General features: G+C 38.4%; 1 protein-coding gene across 1 annotated transcript in view; it reads left to right on the plus strand.

Annotated features, from left to right (window-relative positions):
- Positions 1-19,543, plus strand: part of CUBN (cubilin) — a 258,475-nt gene that overhangs the window by 212,155 nt on the left and 26,777 nt on the right. The window contains exons 57-59 of the mRNA XM_059184039.1: positions 1,675-1,875; positions 4,458-4,587; positions 8,255-8,472. Coding sequence (XP_059040022.1) covers positions 1,675-1,875; positions 4,458-4,587; positions 8,255-8,472 — 549 coding nt within the window. The remainder of the gene's footprint in view (positions 1-1,674; positions 1,876-4,457; positions 4,588-8,254; positions 8,473-19,543) is intronic.

Consider the following 19,543-nt stretch of genomic DNA (forward strand, 5'->3'; position numbering starts at 1 on the left):
ACACATCATGTTAATAAAAGCAGCTGGTCACAAAAGACTACATATTATGTGATTCTTTTTATGGGAGTTGTGCAGAATGGACAAATCCATAAAGACTGAAAGTAGGTTAGTGGTTGCCAAGGGCTGGGGAGATCAGTAAAGAGGGAGGGCTAAATGGGGTGTGATTGTTAATGAGGTAAGGTTTGTCCCCAGGGGTTTGGAAATCTAGGATTGGAGAAAATGTCAGCTACCCCAAAGGTCCTGGTGCTCTGAACTGATAACACCTTTCCAAAGGGCCATTTGATAAACTTGAAAAACAATCTTACCTTAGTACCAGTAACTCAGCTTCTAAAGATGTATCCTAAGGAAATAATGAGAAACTTCAGCAAATAGCTACGTACAAGAATGTGTCAATAGTATTTTTAATCAAAATAAGATGGAAAAGATAGAATTAGCAAACAAGCGGGGATTAATTGAACTTAACATGGTGCATCTCTATATTAGAATCTTATGTATGCATTTAATTCAATGTTTTCAAAAGAAAAATCACGGGTTCCTGGGTGGTTCAGTGGGTTAAAGCCTCTGCCCTCTGCTCAGGTCATGATCTCAGGGTCCTGGGATTAAGCCCCGCCTCTGGCTCTCTGCTCAGCAGGGAGCCTGCTTCCCTTCCTCTCTCTCTCTCTCTCTCTCTCTCTCTGCCTGCCTCTCTGCCTACTTGTGATTTCTGTCTCTCTGTCAAGTGAATAAATAAAACCTTTAAAAATAAATAAACCTTTAAAAAAAAAAGAAAAAATCACATAAATACATGGTTATGTTATTTTATGTTAATAAAAAAATAATTTGCAAAAGATCATGCACGGTATGACCCCAATTAATGTTTTCACAGTACAATTACCTGTAAAAATGGCTGCCTAAGGAGCAGTGATAAGTCTTTTTAATTTTTTGTTTATTAGGTTTTGCATTTCTCTTTGGAATGGGTCAGAGTATGTATTTCTGTGCATATATATTCAGAAGACAAAACAATGTTGGATGTTTAACGGTCACTAAACTCAAGTTAATGTTGTTTGTGTGAACATTTAAAAATGCTGTTCAGTAAACACTAAGGAATTTCTAATTCTCTCTCATGGTTGGAGTCCCTTATCTGTATATAAGTGTGAAGTTAAAGCAAGGTTTTGCCAAAGCAGTGCTGTTGACATTTTGGGCCGGGTGATTTTGTGGTGGTGGGAGGTCGGGGAGGTGTGGGCTTGGCCTGAGCAGAGGACCGTGTTCAATGACATTCCTCCCCACTCCATGCCACTAGTACCTCCCAACGTTACAGCAAAATCCTGTCTTCTCATGGCGCCAAGTGTCCCTGGCAGGACATTTATATGTCATGGAATTAAAGGAGCCACTTTATAAAGGAAGAAAATTCTGGATTGTTTGAAAGCGGGATTTATCTGTTGTGAAGTTCTACCTCTTTTCCTCAGACCTGTGCTTGTTTGTAACTTGGGTAGACACTGTTTCATCAGGACACCAAGTTAAACAGTGACTTAGCAAAAGAGCTCTTGACTCTCATTTTAATTTCTATGTAAATTGCATGAATCTTCATTACATTTCTTTTTTTTTTTTTTTTTTTTTTTTTTTTTTTTTGTCTGAGAGTTTATAGCACCAATCCCTTGCACTGCTTCTGATTATAATGCTGGTCATTCCCTACAGCGCGCTCGGCCGTAACCGGAAGCTGTGCCAGTGATGGCGTCCACATCATCAGGGTTTCCAACTTCTCTTCCACGCCTTTTGCCACTGTGTGTGGCGATGAAATCCTGTCTCCTGTCACCCTCTTAGGCCCAGTGATGCTCAACTTCTACTCTAATGCGCACATCACAGACCTTGGATTCAAGTTTAACTATAAGATCACCCGTGAGTAGCCGTAACGATAGAGTCTGGAATTTACTACTTTTCTTAGTTAATTCCCTTAAGGACTTTTAATTGTGATTCATACATCACCAGCTTGAAGACTTGGGCACTTTAAGGGGAAAAATGATCAAAGAGATGCCTGGTCAAAAATACTGGGGAGAACCTTCTACAGGAACTTTAGCTAGAACTACTCTTTGAAAATCAAATGCAAGATTGAGATTTATGTTGATAATTAAAGTTAAAATGAGCATTCCTGCTGTCTTTAGTTGGTAGTAAGTTATGTAAAGGTGTCTTTTTGGCCTAGACTATCCAGATGCCTGTCTCATTTCTCCAAGTCACTCTGCTAATGTGAAAAACAGTATTTTATAAATTTAGAAAAAAACAGAAGAAAATATATTTATAATCTTCATGGAGGAAAGGACTTTTTGATAATACAAAAGCATAAGGTCTTAAGGAAAAGAAAAGATTAATGTATTCAGCTATATTGTAATTTGCAAGTTTTCCATTTCAAAGGCAAAGTGAGAAGACAAGTCATGGGATGAGCAAAAACCTTTGTAGTTACTAGGATCTTTTCATTTTTCATTGTCTGTAGACAATTTAATCCTATGTTTCAAAATCACAAGATTCTATTTCCCTATTTTCAGTTATCTTTTCCTCTCCTGCAATAAGTGTGGTTAGCTTACTGACATTTTTACCACATCATCCTAGTTTCAGTGAAATGGACACATACATCTGATAAAAGCTTGTTTTGTTTTTTCTTTATGTGACCAAGGTCATTACTAAAGTTAAATCATTTTCTTTCAAATAAATTACTATTCCCATCCACAAAAAAAGTCTTGAAACTCTCTACTCATGAAAAAGACCTTTACAAGTCATTCATATTAGCTGTTACCTGAGTCCTGACCCCATTTGGAAGGTGTCACTGTGTGTGACTCCGTAGGTCTGTGGGCACATCCAAAATAGATTTGGGCACAGTGAGGGTCCCTTCCCCTGGTTTTCTTGTTGTATAAAGAAGAGCATCAGTTTGTTTATTCTTTTAGTCCCACTGGTATGTTGGAGACTTACATGCTGCTTTATGATCTTCTACTCTTTAATCTCTCATTTTCCCAAAATCCCTTATATAAGGTTTACCATATCTACTGTGAGAGTGCCATTTAAAAAGTGTTGGCATTAAGATTTCAAATCCTGACAGGTACAAATTTGGGAGTTATTTGGACATTGATAAGCTTTCAGAAACCACATAATTGTCTGTAAGCTGAAATAGAATAATGGCTACACAAATCTAACTTTTTTAAAAGATTTTATTTATTTATTTGACAGACAGAGATCACAAGTAGGCAGAGAGGCAGGCAGAGAGAGAGGGGGGAAGCAGGCTCCCTGATGAGCAGAGAGCCCTATGCGGGGCTTGATCCCAGGACCCTGAGACCATCACCTGAGCCAAAGGCAGAGGCTTTAACCCACTGAGCCACCCAGGCTCCCCACTAATCTAACTTTTAATTCACTACAGTTGTCCCCAGGGGTCTCAGACTGTGTATACTTATGGGTACGTGTAGAGAATAGCCTTCCTCGAAATGTGGGCTTACAAACAAACAAACAACCTTAAATGGCAGCTACGATTTATTTATCATTTCTAAGAGATGTAAATGGAATATCTCTGCTGACAGTATATAAACCAGAGAAATATCCTCAAAATATACTACTAACATTATAATTTGAGAATCATAAAATAAAATAGAAGCATTTCTCCCTGCAATGAGTGGGGCAGTTTCCATCATTGTGCAGCATGCGCTCATCCTCCTTATATGTAAGGCCAAACAGAAATAATACTAATTTAATGTTTTTTATAATGGGGTTTTTATGGTCGTTTTATGGCTGTGGTTTTATTGACTAATAGAAACAACTAACAGTTCTGGGCTGTTGATTGCTGGAGTCAGGGCGGGGAGTGGGTCTAGCCTTGCACTTGCTGAGGAGCAGGAATACAAATTTGGGCAAATACAGCCCTTACGAGGCTCACAACTAAATGGGAAACGCAAAGGACCCCACTTGAATGCCCAAAGGGAACTAAACTTGAAAGTTCCAAAAACTGTTTCTAGTACTTCACATTATAATACTCTGTCTTGACGGAGGAAACTCTATATTTAAGATATTTAACCTATATTATAGATCTCCAGATCGCAGTCCTTCCTGGGCCCAGATGCCCACCACATGCCTTGGACTCTGCGTGCCTTTTCTCAGCTTTCAGTTACCTCTGTCATCCCTCTCAATCTGTTCGTTAAATACAGGGAATGGACCCCAACACGTGAAATGTGCATTCTCATTGTTTTCACTCTGGTCATTGAATTGACGAATTCCATTCCAAGGTGTGTCTTAAAATATTCTCCCCACTTCTACTCCCTTATTGTCTCTTCCCCTGACCTTAGTGAAAAACATCAATACTGTTTGTAAACAACCACGAAGGGAGATTTAAGTTCTTTAAGGCAAATGGTTGGCATCTCTCTTAAGGAAAAAAGGTGTAATTGTAAAGAATACCTCAAAATTACTCTTTCACACTCTGAGCAATAATCGTTCTCTGTCTTCTTCTGCAGCCTGTGGGGGAGTGTTCAACTTCTCCACCGGGGTCATCAAGAGCCCTGCCTATTCGTATTCGGACTACCCTAACGACATACACTGTTCGTACACCATCATCGGTAGAGATGACAGAGTGCTTCAGCTGAAGTATGTAAGACAAATGTACCTTCTCTGCAGTTGGGTCAGCTCTACTTGCAGAAAAGATATTCCTTTATAATAAGGAACACTGATTTTTACAGGAGGTATATGAGAACCCTGAAGACAGGAGAGTGAAGTTCTTGTTTGTTAGTATAAATCTGGAAAATGGGTGTCCCGCCTTCCATGCAAGCCAGTAGGGATTAAGGGGGAAAACAGGCACTCCACCAGTGAAAATGAGTGTTGTCATTTTCCAGAAGGCTTCAAAGGAGTGAGTGTAGCCTTTGTATAATGGACTGTAAAAATTTAAGCCTGTCTTGGAAGCAGCAAGAGAAAGTAATTTTCATTTTTTGGGCACTTTCATTTGTTGGAACTTTATTATTATTATTATTATTTTTTAAAGATTCTATTTATTTGACAGAGAGAGATCACAAGTAGGCAGAGAGGCAGGCAGAGAGAGAGAGAGAGGAAGGGAGGGAGGAGGAAGCAGGCTCCCTGCCTGCCTAGCAGAGAGCCCGATGCGGGACTCGATCCCAGGACCCCGAGATCATGACCAGAGCTGAAGGCAGAGGCTTAACCCACCGAGCCACCCAGGCAGCCCTATTATTATTTTTTAAAAATTTTATTTTTTTAATTGACAGACAGAGATCACAAGTAGGCAGAGAGTCAGGCAGACAGAGGGGGAAGCAGGCTCCCTGCCTAGCAGAGAGCCCAATTTGGGGCTTGATCCCAGAACCTTGGGATCATGACCTGAGCCGAAGGCAGAGGCTTTAACCCACCCAGGTGCCCCCATTTATTGGAACTTTAATTGATACTTTCCATAGTTCTCTTCTTTCATTCTTTTTGTTTGTTTTGTTTTTAAAGATTTATTTATTTATTTATTTACTTACTTACTTACTTATTTGACAGAGATAGAGAGTACAAGTAGGCAGAGCAGCAGAGGGAAAGGGAGAAGCAGACTCCCCGCAGAGCAGGGAGCCTGATGCGGGGCTCAGTCCCAGAACACTGACCCGAGCCAAAGGCAGCCACTTAACCAACTGAGCCTCCCAGGCGCTCCTGTTCGGTTTTTGTTTTTATGGTTTTTTTCTTCTTTCATTCTTAAAACAGTTATATAAGGCATGTATTATTAAACCCATTTTACTGATGAGAAAATTGAAGCTCAGACAGGTCAAATTACTTTCTCAGTGTGATATGCTACTAAATGAAAAGTCAGAATCTGAATTCACATCATATTTTCTCCCAAAGCCATGCTGTTAATATTTCCCTATGCTATTTCTTGAAGGGCAAATATTTCCTGACTACTTGAGAAATGTATTTTTATCCATGTATCAGAACACCTCTACACTGGTGCCTTATGATACTGCTTACATCATCAGTAAAACGCTCCCCTAATCCTACCTACTCCCCACAGCACTGATTAAGGACCATAACCTCCAGTTATCAGTGATAAAGTTCAAAACCACATTCATCTGAGATGACGTATTTGTAACTCTTGTGTTTCAGTGATATACAGCGTATGGCAGAGGGCTCTGAAAGTTCATGTACTTCATAGCAACCTAGAGTTTTGTATAGGAGTTCGATGGGCTGGAATCTTTCTTACCTACCTCCCCACCAAGTGGCTGTGATCACTTTCATCCCTAAAATCGCATACTCTGCAGTTTGCCTCCAGGAACCTATGTCAAATGGGTCTTTATAAAAAAGTCTTATCCAGTCTGATTGGGTTCCTATACCAGACAGTAAATGGTCTAGAGGCTGCATGTTGAAGAAATCTGCAGATGCTCCGCCCCCCGACCCCAGGACTATTTGTAAGGAAGCTGTGCCCCAAGGTCCAAAAAGTCATTTAAGTCTAAGGGACAAAAGAATAAACAAAAAATGCCAGATGGTCCAAAAAAGGAGGCCCTATGGAAGGATCATCTGCCTAGAATGGCAGAATAAGGATTCTTTCTTGCCATGTGCCTTGGTGGCCCAGTATTTGCTTCTACATGGGTAGGATTGTAGGTGATATATATATACTGTATATGTTGATAACATATATCTATTTCCTGTGTGGGCTTTGTCTTATCATAGTCAAAATTCTTTTAGCATGGTTGGGAAATTTTTTATACTATAAGAACCTACATTCTATGAAACAGATATTAGCCCAGTTTTTGCAGAAGTTTTAAACATTAGTAAAACGTGATTTCTTCTACCAGGGCTCTCAAAGTACCATGGCAACATAAGCTTTTCTATCAATGGGCTTTTCCAGATATCATCTGTTCTCTGGAAAAATGATAAAAAATAAGATGTCAAAACAGCTTTGAGTCCTCTTGGAAACTCAAATCTTTATCTTTCTTTATGGATTCATGTTGTAGAAAATAAATGTGTTACCCAAGGAGAATAAAAATAGATGTAGTATTTTGGGAAATTATCTAGCTCTTGTTCTGCCTTCATCTTCTTTTACAAGAGCATTACCTATTACATGTGGTTGAAGAAAATAAAGAATTTTTCATCTTGTTCTTAATCGTCAGTTTGAAAAAATTGAACTAATTAAGGCTTTTTAAAAATTTTACAGATCCTTTTTTTCTTAAGGCTCTTAGAAGGAATTTTCAAATTAAATATCTTCAAATTATTCTGTATTAAAGACTATTTATTTATTTGTTTTATTTGAGAGAGAGAGAGAGACAGAGGTAGAGAGTCCAAGGAGGAGCAGAAGGAGAGGGACAAGCAGACTCCTTGCTATGCACAGAGCCCAATCTCCTGACCCTGAGATCAGGACCTGAGCTGAAATCAGGAGTCAGACACTTAACTGAAGGAGCTCCACAAATTATTCTGTGTTATATATTATTTATTATAGCTGCTAGCAAAAAGAAAGAAAAAAAAAAAAAAAACCCGAGAAAGCAGGAGAACCTACAGAAATGAGGGCAGGATATCAAATAATTTAAACAAATTTAAGAATAATAATAAACCCATTCTAAAGCCCTAAAGATAAACCATGTAGAAAGCCTTGCTTGTTTAGGAAACTCTGGGAATAGTTACTTGAAAAGACAGAGCATAGGCCTTAGATTAAAGTAGTATCTCAGGCCATTAAATGAAGTTTAGGGCGTATCTGTCAGGATAGTTGTAAGTGGTAACAAACATGCCCAGCGCTCAGTAGCTTAATGAGTTGATTTCTCACCTGTATGAGGATGTCCAGTGTGGCCTGGTCACTCAGCAGCCAGGCTGATGGATGCTTCATTTCTACATTTGAATCCATGACCCATCACTGCGGTGGGAAGACAAACTGAATAGTAATTTTTTTAAAAAACACCTTCCAAAACACAATATGTATCACTTCTGCTTATATTTCTTAGGACAAAAGAAAGTCTAAGGGCCATGTAGAACCTCACAGTGTATCCAGAAGGGCAATTCTCCCAAACGTCAGGAACGCAGAGTGCTAGGGATATGTGGTATAAAGTTCCTATAACAACTATAATGATCCTAAATATACATATTTGCTTATAGCCATCCAGTCATTAGAATAGCATATTGTTTCTAGTACTTTCTGTCAAGTAAAGCATGGATGTTCTGCTTCTAGCCTTTGTCTTGTTTTTTTTGTTTGTTTGTTTGTTTTGCTTTTCCTTTTGTTTTTACAAGAACGAGAGTTATAGTGTAATGGAAATCCGGATGGAGAACTTCTGTATTAACAAGGTTCATTCCACAGGTTTAGTGATTTCGATGTGGTTCCCTCCACCTTCTGCTCCCAAGACTACCTGGCAATATATGATGGTTCTAACGTCAGTGATCCCCTTCTGGGAAAATTCTGCGGTTCTGAGCTTCCACCCAATATTAAGAGCAGCAATCACAGTTTGCTTCTGGTATTCAAGACAGATTCATTTCAAACAGCAAGAGGTTGGAAAATATCTTTCTGGCAGACGCTGGGTAAGAATTTGGGATATGTAAATCTATTATTCATGACTGTTGCTTTTCTGCTTTACTTATTTTTTTTTCACCTGACTAAAGTTGCTTTTCATTTAAATTTTGAGGAATATGTCACATGAAGTTTTGGTTTTAAAAGTTATATATGATATATTTTGATTAAAAAAAAAAACACTCAACTAATATACCTCTCTGGTGTACAACAATAAAGTCTTTCTACACAACCATCTCGGATGAGACCTGAATCTCATTTTATCACTGATGGAAATGGCAGAAGTTTAGCCTAAAAGCAGGCAAGGGCTCCATCAAGAAAAAGGTCTCATGACCGACCTGTGTTGACTTTATCTTTAAAATGATGAACAGCCTTGGGAGAATTTTAAGTGAGAACTGCATGACCAGACTTGACTTCTGGAAAGACGGTAGTGGTAGCAGGCTGGAGGGAGGCTGGGGCAGGAGAACCCGATGACTTGAGAAGAAGCTCATTACAGAATGCCGGATGGCAAAGGTTGAAGGTTCAAACTGATGCAGTGGGAATGGAAATAGAAGGAAAGGTAAGAGGGGTGCCTGGGTGGCTCAGTGGGTTAAGCCTCTGCCTTCGGCTCAGGTCATGATCTCAGGGTCCTGGGATCGAGCCCCGCATCTGGCTCTCTGGTCAGCAGTGAGCCTGCTTCCCCCTCTCTCTGCCTGCCTCTCTGCCTACTTGTGATCTCTCTCTCTCTCTCTCTGTCAAATAAATAAATAAAATCTTAAAAAAAAAAAAAAAAGAAGGAAAGGTAAGAATCTCAGAGAAACTGAGAAGGGAGAATGCTGTAGATAACTCTCATCCCTCTGCTCCAAAGCCAAGCTTACCTTGGGCTTTCTTTACATTTGATGTGTTACTTTTCTGTGCATTTCCTGAGGGAAGCAATTAGACACTTGTGTTGTGAAGGCTTCCCAATAAAACATAGACATCATTACAAATTGTATCAGAAAACCACTTCGCCACCTCTCCTACTTAGCTATATCAACAGTCACTTGAAAGCAAGTCTCGGGCAGACAGGGAATATCGCCTCAATAGAATTTGTCTAAGTGAAGTGGCGTACAAAAAGCATAGAGGCTATTTTGAAAGAAAAATTCATTTTCCTTTGGAGATTTTTGCACAAAAGAACCCATACATTCTTGCCTTTAGCACAGACTTTAGAATCAAATGACATATATTTGCATTTGCTCTTGCTACCTGCTTTCCAGTTGTTTTTCCTTTTCCTAATATATTCTCACTTGACCATTGAAATAGTCTGAAAGTGCTCTCTGCTGTTGTCCCCGGCATGAAGCTTCCCAAGTGAGTCAGTGCAGCATTCACTAGCCTCATTAATTACTGTTTTTCTGAGCTACAAGGAAGGCATTTGGACTCACTGTGATTTTACTGAACTAAAGTGGCACAGAAGGAAAAATCTTACACTATCAGAGGCATTGTTCACATACAACCACGGGCTCTCTCGGTCAGTTACTGTTTTCCTCGGGTCACAGTTCTTGGAAGGGTTCAAGTGTAGGGAATAGAAATGGAATGTCATTAGTTGTCAGAGTGGTGTGATCACTGCATTTCATGATGATGACTTTTACCTCTTTTTCACCTTTATAAATGTTCTTGGACACTTGGAAATATTGAAGAAGTGCTTTTGAGTAATCACTATCAGTAATTTGTTTTTTACTGAAAAGCTAAGTGTTGCCTTGAATTGCTTTGGTTTCACAAAGCCTTCAAGAGCACACTTATCAGTTTACTGATCATTCTGCATAACTTCTCAATTTTGTTTTGTTTCATTTTTTGTTTGTGGTAAGGGACTAGGGGAAAGAGCAATTATGGAGGACAAGGGGAGATGGAGAGGAGAAGGGAGTTGAGGGAAATTGGAAGGGGAGGTGAACCATGAGAGACTAGGGACTCTGAAAAGCAATCTGAGGGGTCTGATTTGCCGGGTGGGTGGGAGGTTGGGGTACCAGGTGGTGGGTATTAGAGAGGGCACAGATTGCATGGAGCACTGGGTGTGCTGCAAAAAACAATGAATAATATTATGATAAAAATAAATTTTAAAAAATTTAAAAAAATAAATAAATATGAATAAATTAAAAAAAGGAATAGATTGAATTCTTCTAGTTATAGATCTGGATTAAAAAACAAAAACAAAAACAAAATCTTGGACTTGGCCACTAGGATGCACCTTTCACATCTGTCTTACGCATTTAAAACCATCCCCTTTTCCCATAGAAAGGTGAGAACACCTGTATGGACTTGACAGCGAGTTTTCAACAGTCACATGAATTTTCAACAAGGTGTCCAAAACGGTCAATTCAGCCTGGAAAACGGTATTTTCCCAGTGTAAATAATTGCCGTGAAGAGACCATTTTAGTCTGCAACATTCCAGTTTGGTTCATCTTAACTAACACACTCGAGTTTTGCAAATTTGCCATTTAGATGGTACAATTGACAATACTTTATAGACAGACATCTGCTTCGATTTTTCGGAAGTCAGTGGAGAGCCCCACTCATTTAACTATGTGATTATGAGGTCAACTCCTTCATTTGTATTGCTAATGGGTCAGAAAGATTTGGGGCAAATATCCCATGGTTTGTGTTAATTACTAAATATGTAGGGAAATTGAGTTTTGTTCTTTCGTGGAACTTCTGTATTAATGGCCCCTAATGGATGGGATATAAGGTACAGAGAAAGCAGGCAGCCCCTTCCCAGGGGCTAACATCTAACTATAAAGCGGATCTGCCTTTCCCCCTTCACTCCAGCATTCCATGAATAATTAATTGATCCTGAGAGAAAATAACCAGCAAAGCCATCGTGCCGGGCATTAGGGATCTGTGAAACTCTGAATTTATCTGAGTGTTTTTCTTAAAAGAGTGAGCTTTTGTCTGATTGTCAGTGGTATCAAGGGTCTTCTAAAGTTTAAGAAGCCATTAATCCTGTGGATTTGGCTGAAATAGGAATGCTATCTAGTGCAGAATTGACGTTTATAAGTAACCTTTATTTTATTAAATTTCTACTAGTTGAGCTTTTGTCCCTCCTTGACCCCCAGGGATTGCTTTGGCCATGACTGGGCTTACATGTGTGTCTTGTGAAGCATTTCAGACTTGCAGACATGTTTTTAAGCTTTCAGAACCCCTGCTGCTTCTCACTGCCCTGGTCTCATGTGAGGGTTCTGCTCCGTCAGTCTTGTTCGTGACACAGTCATCACATTAGACACCAAACTTCTACATATTTGATTAGATCGGGGATTCGAAGTACATTATTTGTGTAGTATACTGTGGTGATTCCATTTTGTTTTTTTAAAGTAATGTGTTCATAACACCTCAGCAAAATGTCAGGGTCAGAAACTGACCCTGGCCTGATGAGGTGTGAGATTGGTAGGCATTTGGAACAGTGAGTAGCCTAGGAGAGAGTAAAGAGTGACCCTTTGGGATGACATGTCTTAGAAGGGCAAGGATGTGACGTCACCCTAAAGAAGATGGTAACGTCAGGGAAAAGGGGGTGTCAGTGACTAGAGGCTGTAAACATGGGACATGTGACTAAAGCTCCTGGCTCCCTGTCGTCCACAGTCCATGTGAGGAGGATGAGGGCCACTGCCTGTCCCTTCCTTGTGTAAGTGCCATATAGAGAACGAGTCAGTTGGCAATATGGTCAGACTCACAGACAAAGGTGAGACAAAGGGTTTAAACACCCCAGCACATATTTAACAAGAACAAAATGAACCATACTCCACAAAGGCGAAACCGTGCCTAGATGGGAGGAGCTGTGGACCAGAAATCCCATGGCCACCACCTAATCAGCCCATTACATCATTGCCTGGTAAGATGTTTTAGAAGAGTCGTTAGCATTTTTTAATTCAATTTTTTATCTGCTAAAAAAACATCACTTTGAAAAATTACCACTTTCTTTCTTTTAAGAATATGTTGGGGATGAAGTAGCTAATTCCTATAAAGTTCCTTAGATGTCCAAGAGAAAGACTGTTATGCTCTCAGAAAGTAATGCTGTGGTCTTGGGCTTCTGTGAGGCTCCATGACGGTCCCATCCTGTATCTGAGGTGGGGGAGGAGGCCTGGCTACAGCCGGGGTCATGAACATCAATGGGACCCTCCCTGTAATCAAAAGCTAAATTTTAATTACATTCTAACACCTTGCAGAGGCCTAGCATATAACGGATACTCCATCAATATTAATAGGCTGTGAATGCATTAAAGAACAAGTAGATACGTGTACCTACTTAACAATTAATTCCCTCAATTTAATATAAACGACATACTCTACACTGTATTGTATCTAGATGTGCCTCCTTCTCCATCATAGTTCATATAGTTCAGCTAAGACTCAAGGTAGTAAATTGGATCAGTTTCATCCTCAGAGAATTGGGAGTACGAGATCAGACTCAACCTCTGGGTCATGTGTGTCTGGCCTCTGGATTTTTGTCCCCTGCCATAACATCTGGAAAATGTCTTTCTAACATGCTAAAGGAAGACACTGGGAGCAGTGGGAGGAAGCTGAGGGAGTTGAGCCTGAGTTTGTTGATAAGAAGGGACAAGAGAAGGAAAGGGGAGACTGACAAATACAGTGGGAGTCTGCGGCCCCAAAGATAGAAAATATGGTCAAAACAGATGGAGAAAAATGTAACAACATGTCAAAATCAGACTCTGGCTTCTAGCTACTTTTTCAGTTTCAGTTTTGGTGTTATGTTTGGACTTTGAGAGGCATTCTAAAATTCTGTAGATTGATGGTAAAAGAATAAATTTAATTCTAAAATTCTATAGCTAGATGGTAAAAGAATAAACTTAATTTATTCAGTGGCTGTAGGGCGCCTGGGTTGCCCAATGAGTTAAGCCTCTGCCTTCAGCTCAGGTCATGATCACAGGGTCCTGGGATCGAACCCCACGTCTGGCTCTCTGCTCAGCAGGGAGCCTTCTTCCCCCCTCTTTCTCTGCTTGCCTCTTTGCCTACTTGTGATCTCTCTCTCTGTTAAAAAAAAAAAAAAAAAAGAATATTCAGTGGCTCTAAATATTGATGTATGTATGTTTCCACGTGCTTCTTAAAGTCTGATCAAAGCTGCCAAACCTAATTATTTTTAAAAGTGTAAGTGCAGTAAGAGGGTTGAGTTATAACTTGAAAAATTTTATAAATCACTGCCCAAGTAATTCTCAGCTTAGCAGTAACAGGGGTATTACTCGAAAGCAATGGCGTTTGTCTGTTCTCTTAATGTCATTTGCTCCCTCTGATGAAGTCAAAGAATGAGATGAGCTGAAATTGTACACCCATTTGCAGAAAACTAGACTGAGCTTACTTCCGCCCTTTTTAAGCCTTGTAACTTTTCACTGGTGATTGGATTTCCCTTGAGAGATGATGCCAAAGACAGGGGTATCTGCAGTTTCTTTGTGGGTTTTATTGAAAAGGGTTTTTTGCTGAGCAGAGAATGTGGAGCCACAGTAAGGAAAACAGCAATGCCTCGTTCAGCAAAACCTTACAAAAGCAAGTAGACAGGAGTAAAACTCCAGATCAGCAAAAGGAAAGGAAAGATTTTTAGCAAGATATATTCCAACATCAGAGTCTATGCCCCCCTCCCCCTGGAATGACCTGTGCCTTTTTAAAGAGTAGGGCTGCTGTTGGGGAAAAATAAAACCAGATGGTATTGTGGAAACCAAACTGAATGATAAAATTGAGTTAGTGGTAAATCATAAGATAACACTGGAAAACATTTGAGTACATAAGAGCTGGGAAGTAATTATCTTGCCTTAACCTAAGCCGCACCAGCCCTCCTCAAAATAGCATTCAGTCTTGTCTCAGATGTTCTCAAAACTTGGTGTTTTGAGTTAAATTATTTGTAACCACAGGTTCCCTTTAATAATAATTATTATCCTTACTCGGATCAGCTTGACTTTGATGTAGTGTTTGCAGGAGCTTAAGTACAAACTATCTCTGGTCAGCAGTAAACATTAAAAAAATTCTTTGGTTGTAAATCAGTTGTTTAGAAATGAAACATCATTAGGGCCATAGGACTATATTCTTCTTGTTGTCATGATATGAAAAAAATCTATTAATTGTGTGGTAGCTGTACATTCTGCTCACTCCCAAATTAAGACATCGCAAAGTCCCAGGGTAAAGCTAAAAAAGTGGAAATATCCATAGTACAATGCATAAGCTAATATATCAGTAAGAACAAAAGAGTAGTTCTGTGTCCCTGTTTAAATTGTTATTTAAAAGCTATGGGAATCTGGTTCTGGTCTTATGAATTCCACCTCTTTGGTATCGAAATCTGAGCATGTTGCTATTAAGGCTTCTTTCTCTAAACAGAACATTTTTAAAAATTTCATAACTTTCAATTTTGTAATTGTCAATGTTAAGTAAGTAAGGTTATACTTCTTTTATTTTTTATTGAAGAATAATTGACATTCAAATATTGTATTAGTTTCAGGTGCACCACATAGTGCTTCGATATTTATATACATTACAAAGTGGTTACCACAATAAGTCTAGGTACCATCTGTCACAATACAAAGTTATTACAATATTATTGATTATACTCCCTATGCTGTGCATTACATCCCAAAGTCTTACCTATTTTATAAATGAAAGATTGTACCTCTTCATCCCCTTTACCTATTTCATCCAGTTCCCCAACTCCTGCAAACATTCATTTGCTCTGTATATCTGAGTCTGTGTGTTTGGTTTCATTTGTTCATTTATTTTGATTTTCATTTCTACATATCAGTGAAGTCATATGTATTTGTCTTTCTCTGCCTGACTTATTTCACCTACCATAATACCTTCTAGGTCCATCCGTGTTGTTGCAAATGGCAAGATTTCATTTTTTATGACTGAATAATATTCCATTGTGTGTATATATGTATGTATGTATGTATGTATGTATGTATGTAGATAACATCATCTTGATCCATTCATCCACTTGTGGACATTTACTTTGATTCCATATCTTGGCTATTGTAAATAATGTTGCAAAGCACGTGGGAATGCCAATATATTTTCAAATTGGTATATTCCCTTTTTTCAGATAAATACTTAGAAATGGGATTGGCAGATCATGTGGTAGTTCTGTTTTTAACTTTTGGAGAAATTTACTGCTTTCCACAGTGGCTGTGCCAGCCTCTATCTGCACCAACAGTGCAAGAAGTTTGCCTTTTCTCCATATCCTTGTCAACACTTACCATTTCTTGTCTATTTGATAATAACCATTCTGATAGGTACGAAGTCTAAGTCGTACTTCTTTTAGGTAGTAGAGTTGGCACATTAATGTATCTCGTATTTTACAAATGATCAAATTTGCTCTGCTTGCTGTAATCTAATACTCATAAATTGAATTTACTTAAGTAATAGACTTAACATCATTTATCACTGCAAATTTTTAGCTAAGGATGCATTTTCCTATGAAAATACTATCTCTAAGGCAATGTTTTAAATCTTTCAGTGATATTTTTATTGTTATTCTGTGAGTTGCTTCTTACCAATTAAATGTGTGCTAAAAATGAACTAACTTAGCTTTAAAAACAGGTTAATCCATAGGACAAACATGCCATTTTGTTAAAAAAAAATACATAAGTACGTACATACATGTACATAGACCAAATGTGTGCATAATGTAACAACAACTTTACAAATCAAGAAGCATATTTAACTCCAAGAATTCCCTTTGTAAACGTATGTTAGATGCAAAGATCCATATAAGAACGATTTACATGTTCTATTCATTCCTTCATTGTTTATTCAACAATATTCACCAGCTACTTGCTGTGCAGGCAAGGAACTTCTCCTTGGGAATACAAAGATGAAATGAACAAGGTCCTTATTCTTGAGAGGTTCATTCAAGTAGATGAGTTAGTAAGTAATTGTAAATTTGGTGTAATAAATGCTTTTTGACAGAAGTATGTGCAAAGGACAGTGGAGGCAGAAAAGCCAGGGACCTGTGGTACGTCTTCCCCCTCCGCCGGCTTCTCCCTCTGCTTGTGCTTTCTCTCTCTTCCTCTGCCAAATAAATAAATGGAGTCTTTAAAAAAGAGTGAGAGAGAGAGAGAGAAAGAGAGAGAGAGAGAGAGAGAGAGTGTGTGTGTGTGTGTGTGTGTGTGTGTGTGTGTAAGCTCTGGAGGAAGACTTCCTAGGAAAAAACCCAGTTCTTGTCCATCCCAACAACTCTGAACGTGGACACTTTTCCTCTCTAAATCTTGATGATCTCCTCTGTGAAATGGCTACACTAATAGTGACTACCTGACAGGGCTGTGGTGAGATTAAACTAAAACATTCCCTGGCATTCATTAAGCATGGCATACATTTCAGCCTTAGATTGTAGCAACTTGGAAGGAGAAGGCATTCCTTGGGAAAGCATTCTATAGAGAAGGAAAAGCATGTACAAAGTTGCAGGTGCATCCCATTTCAGAGGCTACAGACTGACCCTCAGGTCATTTGGTAATGTTCTGGGGCACGAGGCAGAGAACAATAGGAGCCTGTGACAGCAGAAATAGACAGAAGCTACGTGCAGAAGGCCCTGTATCACAGGCAGAGGGGAACCATGAACAGTTTTGAGCTGGAGATCTAATGATCTAATAGGTTTGTTTTAAAGAGCACATTCTAGTATCTGTATGGATGGTGTTTTGAAGTAGGGGTGGCCTTTTATGCAGGGAAAAATTAGGAAAGTACTAGAGTTGTTTTGGCAGAAGATGATGAGAGAAGTGTAAAAATAAAAGATATAGAAAGATGTGGAATCTATGGGACACAGAGGTCTTTGAACAGTGTAGTAATGCTTTCTGGTGATACAGCCATCCAAATGCAAAATTACCAGGAAAAGATCAGGTTTTGTAGGAGAAAATAATAATTTTAGGTTTGGGTATGGAGATTTTGGTGCATTTAAGACATCCCGCTCAAGTCCCATAGTTCATCAGATATAAGAATTAGAAGCTTAGTAGAAGGATCTGGGATAGAGTTTTGCTTGTTTTTACCTTGAGGCAATGAAGTGTGGCACATACACGTTTAAAATTATGATATATGCCTGGTGAACTGACTTGTATCATTATGCAATTTTTTTTTTAATGCTTCTTGTCTTAAAGTCTACTTTTTTCTAAGTTCGTATCACTTCCCTAACTTTCTTTTGTTCGTGTTTGCTTGGTATAGTTTTCAATCTCGCCACTTTCGAACTTTTCCTATCCTGAAGATTTTATTTAGGTTCTGTTTTACTTTGTCTTTCATTTGAGAATTTCCTATTTTTTTCAACTAATGAAATTACCAACATTATTGGACTTAAATGGACCCATTGTATTTTGTTTTCTCTTGGTCCTGCCTGTTCTTCCATTCTTTTATCCTTTCTTGGGCTTCTTTAAATTGGTTTCTGTCACTCTCCTTTTTAAGTCATTGCTTCTACATTCTGTTCCTCTTCTTTAAGTGATTACCTTAAAAAATAATTTAAAATTATTCCTTTCACCACTTCATAATAAGTGTAAAGGACCTTAGAACATTTTAAATCCATTTATCTCCTTCCTGTCTTTTTGCTATTTAATGTCAATTGTTTTAACGCTACTTATATTTTAAACATAAAACATTTTTATTGCTTTATGCAAGTAGTACTTATGTGTATCAACATTGCTGTTTTTATTTTATTTTATTTTATTTTATTTTATTTTATTTCCCCTTCCTGAATTTCCCTGCCTCCTTATGGGACCAATTTCTTTCATTTTGAATAATTCTTTTTAGTGATTTTTTTTTTTAATTTGTGGCAATTCTTCTGGTAAAAGCTCTTTTTTCTTCTGGTAAAAGCTTTTTCTGTTTGTTTTTGTTTTTTGTTTTTCTAAAAATGGTGTTAGTTTGTCTTATATTTTCTCTGAATATAGAATTCTAGTGTGGTTTTTATTTTCTTTCAGCACTTTAAGATGCTATTCCTTCGTTTTCATCTGATTTTTTTGTTGTTGCTGTTAAGATTTTATTTATTTATTTGACAGAGAGAGATCACAAGTAGGCAGAGAAGCCTATGAGGTTGCTACTGATTGGTCACTGGAATTACCTTTTTTTGTAGTATTTTAGTTTTAGGCTTCCCAAATATTACTAGACCAAGTACACAATCTAAGTTAAATTAGGCTGGATCTCAAATTAGGATTTTTTAAAAGAGTCAAATTGAGTGATGTTACCAAAAACAAAGAAGATCAAAACACGCAATTCATGTTACAAAACCCATTATGTTGTTTTTCTAGCATAACATATGTATATAATACCTAAAAGGTTATACATGTTTGAGGTTAGAGAGTTGAAAAATAAATCCAATTTGCTTTTAGATAAAAAGACAAAGCATGTTTGTCTGGAACCTAGGTCAGTTTTTAAAAATGAATTCTCTGCTGTAGGGCAATTGAATAATGCAGCTTTGAAAATCACAGCAAGATCTATTCAAAGGAAAGATTATGGAGCTCTAACCCTGTGTCCTGTGTGGTTGAAGGGAAGCTACCCTGGAGCACCCCCATTTCCCTAAAGCACCACCTTTGAATGTGTTTATGTTCTCTTTCCTGTGCTTTGGTCGGCTTCCTTCAACTACAGACTCAAGCTCCAGCTGGCTCACTGAGAAACAGGAAAGTGCCCAAAGTCAGGCCAGTCTTTATCTGTAAGGATGGCTTGCCATTCACCATGTGTCCAAGTAGTGGCAGTCCAGAGACAGAGATCCTATCCAGAAGATGTCAATAAAACGTCAGTCACAAAAAAAATGTCCATTCTCACGATAACTATTTAGAAATGCACCTGTCTCCACTTAAGGCTTCAAGATATTTTCTCTTGGATAAAAGAACTAATTTTCTTTGTCAGATTTATGTTGGCTTGTACTCCACTCTAAAACTGAGTTGTCGGAGGGAAAGAATTTACGATTTAGTTGCTGATTTTTAATTCAGTAGATCTGGACCCACATTTCACTCCTTACTATGGGCTTTTATTTCCAGTATTTCTTTAGCCAAACATTGTCTTTCTCTAAAGAAGTAGCTCTTTTGTAGGAAGTATTTCCAATTTTAGGAAAGACGGTTAGAGTGACATTTGTTCTTGGACATGGGGAATGTCATGACTGAGCATGACTGA

This window comes from Mustela lutreola, chromosome 8 (genome assembly GCF_030435805.1).
Source record: "Mustela lutreola isolate mMusLut2 chromosome 8, mMusLut2.pri, whole genome shotgun sequence".
In the NCBI taxonomy this organism is placed as follows: Eukaryota; Metazoa; Chordata; class Mammalia; order Carnivora; family Mustelidae; genus Mustela; species Mustela lutreola.